The 9,466-nt window shown below is 51.7% G+C and overlaps 1 protein-coding gene across 1 annotated transcript in view; it reads left to right on the forward strand.

The window, feature by feature from the left end:
- LOC111157196 (anosmin 1) overlaps positions 1-9,466 on the forward strand; it is a 171,190-nt gene that overhangs the window by 133,258 nt on the left and 28,466 nt on the right. Inside the window, exons 7-8 of the mRNA XM_022518486.1 lie at positions 4,794-4,999; positions 7,336-7,480. Of these exons, the coding sequence (XP_022374194.1) occupies positions 4,794-4,999; positions 7,336-7,480 (351 nt within the window). The remainder of the gene's footprint in view (positions 1-4,793; positions 5,000-7,335; positions 7,481-9,466) is intronic.

Consider the following 9,466-nt stretch of genomic DNA (forward strand, 5'->3'; position numbering starts at 1 on the left):
CCTGCAGACGCACAGCCTCTCCAGCCTCGCCTGTGGCCTCTCCCCTGACACCCCCGTCCCAGCAGCTGGCAGGCTTCCTGTGACGTCTGTAGGACTTCTAACGAGCACAGCCCCCAGGCATGGGAGCGAACCACCCAGAGGGACAGTCATACCTACACAAAAGGCACTTTTTGGCTTCCCTGCCATATTTGCTTCTCTTTTTCAGCAAATCGGTGTTTCAGGTTTCCTCGATCATGTCGTTATTCATCAGCGAAAGAATCCGTTCATGTTGTGCAAGCAGTGTTGCCACTAGAGATTGCTAAGTCTTTGTACCTGTGCCAAAACCCTGTTTACAAGCTGGCCGAATTGGGGACAGAGTGCGCCTGCCTTTCGGCGTGACTTCCGTACGTCAGTGTACAGGGACAGAAAAAAGACTTCTAATTTTCTACGTGGTACAGAGGAAAATATGTTGTGTTTTTTTTTTGTTGTTGTTTTTGTGTTTTTGTTTGTAGCTAAAAGCCGCCAACATTTGTTTGGATGTTTGCAACCAGTCAGTATCCATTTAGCTTTCTGAAATCACAAACGTTAAAGGTAACCTAGAAGGAAGAACGTTAAAATCCACGTTCCGTTGTCATTGAGCTAATACACCGTCTTGAGCGATGATTCTCACTTCCCTCCCAGTTCAAGGTTCCTTCTCCATCTCTCGTCTACATTCCCCACGGGCACAGGATCCATTCCCCAGGAAAAGCAGCAGACAGCGCTGTTTTCCGAGCGCAGGAGTCCCGCACGGGCTGGTGTCCCATGTGTACGGCGCACAGGGTCCGTAAACTGAGAGCAGACGTCCTCCGGGGCCATATAGCTTCCTGCTCCGGCGCGGGGACCCTTGACCCCTGATGCCGCTCCCTGCGGCTGTGTGACCATCCTTTCTACCACGTGGGACTCCTGGGTGCACGTGTCTGCAAACTGTCGAGTACCTTGAAACCCGCCGCCCACAGTGTAGCTTCCGCAGCTTTTCAAACGCTTATGAGCTGTGTGTCTGGATGCTACAGGGTGATTCCTGTTTTTTGAATGAGGGAAGAAAAACGGTCCCAACTGCTGAGTCCGGGCAGGAAAAGAAAAGCTAAGTATTCGAACCGGCCATCTGATTCGGTTGTCGAACGTGTGAGTAGTTCTACCTTGGCTTTAAAAATGCATGTGTATGTGGTGATTCATTCGTCACCTCCGGGCTGTTTGCATACTGGTTGCATTGGCCACCAAACGTTCAGGAAAGAATGAAACCTTAACCTCCCCAGAGGAAACCCAAATATTCCGTCTTCCTTGGCTAGAAGAGCCCCGTGTGATTGTTAATAAAAGGAACTATTTTTGTCCACACGAACACTGGCTGTTCACGCTAAGTGATTGATAGAGCTTGCACTGGCCATCGCAGATCAGTAGGAAAAGCTCACACAGCCTTCCCAGGCCAGTTTCTTCGGAAGCGCGCTTCCTTTCTGCGTTCTGAGACGTGTGTCCACAGAAACTTGGGGGGGTCACACAGAGGGAGGGCAGAGCGGCAGAAAGGGTATTGAGATGGGCGAGAAGTGCTCTGATTCAAGCGTGAGCCGGAGGGCTTGGACAGCGTTGGTCCACGCTCTAGAACATTCAGCTCTCATGCTCAGTTTCCCCATCGGAAACATGGGAGCGAAACTGCAACATTTATGCCACAAAGTACAAGCACACATTTATAACATTCCAAGACGGTGCCTGTGTCAAGTTTCAGGAGCCAGTGGTGTCCCTGCTTTTGGAAGACCGGCTCAGGATAGGCACTGTATGGCTCATCGTCCAAATCTGGCTTGCTGCTTGCTTTTACAGATAACATTTTCTTGGCACGCAGCTCATTTGGAGACGTCTTTGCCCTGCTGCTTCTGAGCGACCGTTGCAAAGTCAAGTGGTTGCCCCGGAGACTGTATGGTCTGCAAATCTGGAAGTTTCCTTTACTCAGCCCCCGTCCAAAAGACGTTGTCAGTCCCTGCGCTAGACCATTACGATGGACACTTTCCCCACGAAAGGGCTTTGTGTATTTTCCTTCTGTCGGCACTCTGGCCCGTGGTCATGATGAAGACATAGAACATGGGTGGATGTGTGGCGTGTGTAGGCTTCTTTGTAGAATCTCAACTTCCTCTCCCCGCCCTCCTTTTCAGTGTCCCCACTCTGCTGCCACCCATGACTTGAATGACCTTGGGAAAGTCACTTTAGGTCTCTGACCTGAAGACCTTCCCCAGTTTCTCAAAAAAAGGTGCCAAGTAAATAAATTGTAGAATCCCTTAGGGATTTATTAAAATGTAGCTCCTTTCCATATATGTATATTTTTTCACAAGCAGACTTCCAAGTAGATGTGTCAAAATTTGAATGCAATGAAGACATCATGCAAACTGAAAGAAAGGGTTCTGTGTGATTCAGCAAAGGGACTATATTTTCCTTTGTGATGCAGGGAGCCGTCCCACAAGGCAGGGCCTGGCTGGACTATGGGAATTTTCACACTGACAATGAAATCTCTCCAGATTACAGAGATAGGGCAGGCTGCCGCTCTCCTGGTGTCCACAGGACATGAACGGACGAATGAATATTTGGTTTACGGAGGACAGTCAGGCCAGTAACCAGGGTCTGCAGTTGTCTTTTGCTTCGTAACTTGAATTGTGATAGTTTGGGGGTGTCTGGGTTACAGATGGAGTCTTACCGCAATGCAGAGGAAGGGGGATGGCCTGGAGTCTCTCATTTCAAGCCCAAAAGACGCTCCCCTTGGATTTTGCCGTTCACTTTTCCGTCTGGGTAGGATTCACCCACTCCGGCTGGCGGGATTCCAACCTGGCGGTGGAATCTTATTCGCCTTACAGATGAATGCCGACAGTTAGGAAACGTTTTTTCCACTCATCTACGTGTTTGGCGACTGTTTCCCGAGCGCCTACTACGTGTGCGGGACCCTCTTCTCAATGCTGGGGCTACAGAAGTGAACAAAACGGATGAAACAAGAAGTCTTCTCCTCATGGAGCTTTCGTTATCGGGAGCGGAGTCAGACAGCAAAGAAGGACATAATCAGTCTGTTGCCGTAAGGGCTGTGAGCACAAGGACGCAGAGGGGAGGCCGAGAGGAGCACCCACGTCCCGTGGGACCGAAGGGACGTGCAGCGGAGCGGTGCCGAGCAGCGGCCGTGAGTCGCGGAGAAGGCAGTGTGGGTGGATGACAGGAGCGGGGCTTCTTCTTGGCCTCCCGTGTCCAGGCTGAGAGAAACTCGTGTCTTTCAGCTCGTGCAGAAGGGAGTCAGGTGCACGCCGCCTGCTTTCTGGCCACCGGGCGCGATGCTGCTCCCAGTACTGGCCTCCCAAGAGATCACCTACATCACAACGGCGCGAGCGTTTTACATCGAGAATAGCTTACATAAAACCTGTAAATACATATTTATGTATATACAGGAAATACACGCATGCGGGACTCCCCGTACGTGCTCGTCCCCGTGCATGTCTTGGGCGCTCCCAGAAGGTTCCTGACCTGGACTGTGGAGAGCGTCGCGAAACGTGCTCGGGATTAGGCACTCCCCTGAGAAAGCAACTGTGAAACGTTCTTGTTTTTAGAACACGAGGCGCTCAGCCAAACCTCCAGTCCTTCCTTACGCATCACAGAGAAAAGCAAGACCTTTTTAATAATAATCCATGTTTTCATCATTCCCAGACCAGGATACGACCCTGACAGTAAGAACATGTGTACTTTTCCCTCAGTCGTCTTCGTTTCTATCAAGTTAGATACGACTTCCTTGCGCTCGTGACACAGATGGTATTGTAATTCCCATTATTGACGGCAGCTCTCTGGGAAGGCGTTTTAAAACGAGACCATCTGTATGTGATCTGCGGTGAGCGGCATCTACGCGTGCTCCCTTGGTGGCGGAGCAGGAAGGAACGACCGTCTAGCTTTGGCGTATTTTGTCGTCTTTGTGAGTGTATTTAAAATGGGGATTTGTAGAGTCGTCATTCCAGAGCCTCGTCTGTCTCTTGACTTGTTCTCTGTTCCTGTGACAAGCCAGAAATGCTGACGTGACAAACATGGGTGTTCTCCGTATGGCCTCCAATTTGTCATGTAGATGTAGCAAGAAGGCTTTATTTTTGCTGATCTCCCTTCGGGGCTCTGGCGGAATCAAGGACCAAAAGCTCCAGGACCACTCGGATGAAAGCTGTCGCTGGTGCGAGCTGCATTTCTATCTTTGTCTCCCCAAAGTGTTCACAGGCAGGTCTTCTTTGCTGACCTCAGATGTCAGCCAGCCTAAATGGAATCTCACCATGTTTCAGAAATGATCTTATTTAGTCGAGAGAGTGTGTGTAAATGGGGAGGGGCAGAGGGAGAGGTGCAGGGAGGAAGAACCTCACGCAGACTCCATGCTGCGCGCAGAGCCCGGCGCGGGCTGGATCTCGTGACCGTGGGACCGTGACCTGGGCCACAACCGAGAGTCAGACGCTCGACAGACTGAGCCACACAGGTGCCCTCAGTGTTACCATGTCCTATCTAGATGCATCAGTTCTGGTACAACGAAAATTCAGCTGGGTTATCGTTGTATGCACATGCCTACAGGGAGCCTTCTGGATTGCAAATGTGGCCCAAAGAAGCGCATCTTACCGTTTTGTGTCCGTGTCTTCGTGTGAGGCTTACAGAGGGGTTGTATGTGTTCTCAGCTTTTCTTCGCGGAAAGGGCGGTGCTCACCTGTTGGCCACGGAGTCCTTAGCCATCCGAGGATACGGGTTCTGCTGTCGTCTCGGTATTTGAGTTGCTTTGTCTTTCTCCTGCATTTCAGACCCGTCTGCACCCCCCGCCCCGGCCAACCTCCGGCTTGCAAATTCCACCAGGAACAGTGACAACACCGTGACCGTGGCTGTGGTGTGGGATCTCCCCGAGGAACCAGACATCCCCGTGCACCACTACAAGGTGTTTTGGAGCTGGACAGTCAGCAGCAAATCCCTTGTCCCCACGAAAAAGAAGCGGAGGAAGACCACGGAGGGGGTAAGTGGGCGTGAGAAGGAAGAGTGGCGTCTTCCGGCGCCGTGTCCTTGAACTCAGGGCCGCGGATCGGAGGGTGGCCTCTGCTGAGCTCAGGGAAGGAACGGGTGAAGGAGAGCTTCCCGTCCCTGTCATTTGGGCCGAGGACGTGCAGAGAATGGAGGGCCAGCCCAGAAGTGGCATTTTAGGTGAAAACAGCCGAATTTAGCTCATTGAGCGACTCCTATCCAGATGGCAGCCACAACTCCATAGAGGCAAGAAACAGAAGCCATTTGGTCTTGACTGTCCAGTCATAGAAAATGATAGAACTCAAGACGTCCGTTACCTTTAGGTTTTCTTTGAGATCCTTATAAGTCGACGAGCAAAAGTCCGTGTCTTTCCTGTCATGGCCGATTTTCTTCTGTAAGCTACTGAGCTCAGAAGACACATGTTTGACAATATATTGCTCTCATTGATTAAAAGAACTTGGAATGGTTTATTTTCCAGATGCCAAGAAGTAAAGTCTCCACTGAACCGTTTTCTGAAATGAGATTTCTATCAGAATGAACATTTGGCGTTGTGTGAAATTCTTAGTGCACGGAAAGGAGTTCCTTGGTTTCCTTTATGGTTGTTAGAAAACTTACATGAACAACTACCCCCTTATGTAAATTACAAAACTTACATAAACTTGAATTTATAAAGCTGATTTCTATAAAAAAATACATCTGAAAATATTTTTTAAAAAAGATAACAAGACTTTTTTTTCCCCAGCAGTGAAGATTCCAGTTTCTGTGCCATTTAGAATTAAAAAAAAAAAAGGAATTATAAAACATGTGTCCAAAAGTTCACATCCTCGATATTTAGCTGATGCCTATTTTGGGTTTATTTTAAGAAACTTTCTGACAGTTCTGTCCTTTATTTTCAAGGACTTTGCAGTAGTGGGCATTGGCAATGCATGCTTATCTCATAGGACAACTTAGGGGAACTCACGTTGTGGGATCACAGGGGTTCGAAGGAAGATGTGACCTGTGCAGGGGTTACGGTGTGCACACACGTGTGCATACACCCACACACCATCAGTCAGCAAACAGCATCACAGGTTACTAGGAAACTTTGCAATATTTATTTCTATTTTATATAAATTAGATAAATAAAATGTGAACAGCAAACTTGAAATCTTTAATAGGCCACAGTAGCCAAAACTAGGTCACTGTCTTATCAGTGACTTTCATTTTTTGATTCAATGAAGGCAAGCTCTCGGTCCTGTGGAACCCTAGATTCTCAGTGTTAAAGTCTACCCAGTTAACGTTAGGATTGGAAACTGGGAAAATCCAAAAGAACACAAGGAATTATGACATTTTCCTTTTGGGGATTTGTGGGTTCCCTTCACCTGAGATACCATTGTAATATCGTTGGTAAATAAGGAGAAAGGGGGATTTTTTTCAAGGCGACGCTCTTTTAAAAGTTTTTTTTTTTGTTTTTTTTTTTTTACCCTGGAGATGAGTTCAGGGAGAGAGCTGAGCAATCCGACAGGAAACCCTCTTTAGAACAAAGTGAGAATCGGTACTTGACGCAGATACACTGTGGGTTGGAGAGGGAGACCGTCCACCACGAGGCCCTGAGAGGGCTTTTCTCGTTGGCGGGACCAGGGGCAGAGCCCGGGCCCCCCGGAGCCCCGACCGGTCTCCCCTGAAACGCCCGAACCGTGGCACGAAGCCGTCTGTCATTTTCGGGGGGCGATACGCGCACGGTCCTGGCCAGCCCGCGGAAAGCCCGTTCTCTCGCTGAAAAGAGATGTCCCGAGCCCCGAAGTCATGGCCGGGATGCTAAAAGTCCCCTGTGGGAGTTAAACACGGGAGTTACTGGCGTGGCTCCGTGTCCGACGGTCCCGGGCCGCACGGGCCGCCAGCGCGCGACGTGCCGAGCACGGGAGGCCTGTCCGCAGGGACGCGGCCTGCGGGGGGCCTGCCTCGGAGGACGCTCGCAGTCCTTCCTGAATGGCACCTTGCGGCATAATTACAAATGTCCTTACACACAGACACTTGGAGGAGGGCTTGACACGAACAACGATGATGACTAAAAAGTGCTCAGGCATTTTCTTAGGATGATTTTTCTCACTAGCTTTGAAATTCCCTCAGAGAAGATTTAAAAGAAAAACTAAAGAAACAGGGAATACCGGCTCGTAATTTTTCCGGCCCTTCTGCGAAATGTGTGTGGACGCCGAGTAAAACCGCATTTTCGGACGCGCAGGAGGGAGAGACGGTGCAGCGTTAGGGAGCGAGGCCTCCGTCCGGGCTGTGGGACGGAGAGGCCGGGCCGGGCAGGCCGGTAACGGGCTTCGCGCCTCGTCTCCCCTGCAGCCCCGGAACTCCGTGCTCCTGGAGCGACTGCAGCCGGACTGTGGCTACACCGTGGCGCTGCAGGCCATCGCGCACTGGGGGCAGACGCGCCTGAAGGGGGCCAAGGCCTCCCTGCACTTCACGCCCGCGCGCACCGCCGGCCGCGGTAAGTGCCGCGAGCTTGTCGCCGTGGGGCGGGCACCGGAGCTGGCACTCGCCGGGATGGGGGGGAGAGGGAGGGAGGGAGGGAGAGACAGAGAGAGGGAGGGAGAGGTTTCCTGAGCCGGGAGCTGTTGCAGGCGGCAAAGCCACGGTGCCGAGCTAGGCGACCGCTGGGACGACCGTGTCACACAGGGTCACCCTGGAAGCTTCTCCTCTGGTTATGTACTGAATATGCGATATATTGGTGTCATAATGGAAATCTAACAAGAAAACTTAAGTCTCCTAAAACCGTGACAGGTGGCACGACGCACCCATCTCCACGGCTGCTCCCCGGCGCTCACCCTCCCCTCTGCAGCGGCCCGCTGCATATCCCAGCGACTATGTTATTCCCCTGCACAGTTTCCTAGTTTCCGCTTTTCCTAAACTGGTATGTTGGCCCCACACTGTGCAAAGAAAAAGGAGAATCCCACGTGGCACTCGTATCGGACCCAGAAAATAAGTGACTTTCTTGTGTCCGGCTTTGTTCACGAGAGGGGACAGGTTAGAGCCGCAGCTGGCAAGGTTTCCGGGAGCGGGCACGTGAGAGGAGCGTGTGATGTCGGTTCCCTGGGAGCAGAGCCCCGTGCTGTCCGCCTTTCATCCTGGGTCTGGTGTGGAGGGTAGGAGGGCGGGCGGGAAGCTTGTCTGAATCTCGGAAAGGCGAGCCCGGCTCTGCGGAGTGAGACGCAGTCATCGCCTGTGATCCCCTTCTCCCGCCTGCGAAACATGGGATCGAACGAGCAGCTGTTTGAAATGAGGCCTTCAAAAAGGTTCTAGAAACAGAGCTTCCTAGCTGCTTGAGAAACCAGCTCTTTGGAGATTAAATGTATTTGAAACCGTCTATGATTTCTCGGTATGACTCGGGGCATAACACAACTTTTACCTGAAACTTCTCATAGAAACTTTTCTATATGTTTAGCAACTTACTTACGCTGATTCTTTTCAGTCCTGTCATCCATCCACTCCTCTCCCGGAAGTGCATGGCTACGAATTCCATGACTGTGTCTAGTGATGGGGATGCCTACTGTGCTATACCCTTATGTGAGGAACACAGGTGCGCTACAGAGTGTGCACGGTGCACACACCAGGAGGGCACATCTAGTTTGTGTGTCATGCGTTCATGTACATGTGCTTGTGCATGCACACACACCCCACACATGCGCGCACACACGCACACACCCATGTATACACACACACACTCACACAAGCACACACAAAGACATGCATATGCATGGACACACATGTGCACACACATTACTGCAACACTAGATGCATTCCGAGCTTTGCCTCATGCTGAGTTTGGAAGATAACCATGTCCACAGGATCACAGGAGCCTCCATCCGTTGCACACGGAGCCGTGGGGAACCGTGGACGCAGAAGACACGAAGGTGGTGGTGGGAAAGGAGAGCCGGGAAGAGCGGGGAGGGCGCCGTGGGCCCCTGAGGCACAGGCATCAGCCCGTATGAGTGTGGAGTGCGTGTGAGCGCCGAGACCAGAAAGAGCACCGAGCGTGCAGAGAGGTCACACTCCTCCCATGGGGGAGAAGGAAGGAAGGGGAAGTGGGAGACAGGGCTGTCCCTGAGTCACATCCCTGAGTCGCATGGACTCGGCCACCATCTGTGTGCTGCTGACTCCCCCTGTCCGCTGGCCGGACCACAGCCTGAGTGCCTGAGCCCCGTACTCAGCTGTTAGCTTGGCACTTGCACTTGGGGGGTGAACAGACAGCTGCTCAGACAGCACACCTGCCCCTCTCCCAGGCTCGCCTGCGGTTAACAGGTGCTCAGACTAATAGGTGCTCAGATGGCATGCACCTGCTCCTCTCCCGGGCTCTCTGCGGTTAACAGGTGCTCAGACTAATAGGTGCTCAGATGGCATGCACCTGTTCCTCTCCCGGGCTCTCCTGCGGTTAACAGGTGCTCAGACTAATAGGTGCTCAGATGGCATGCACCTG

This window comes from Enhydra lutris, unplaced genomic scaffold (assembly GCF_002288905.1).
Source record: "Enhydra lutris kenyoni isolate GAN:26980312 unplaced genomic scaffold, ASM228890v2 scaffoldscaffold52, whole genome shotgun sequence".
NCBI classification, from domain to species: Eukaryota; Metazoa; Chordata; class Mammalia; order Carnivora; family Mustelidae; genus Enhydra; species Enhydra lutris.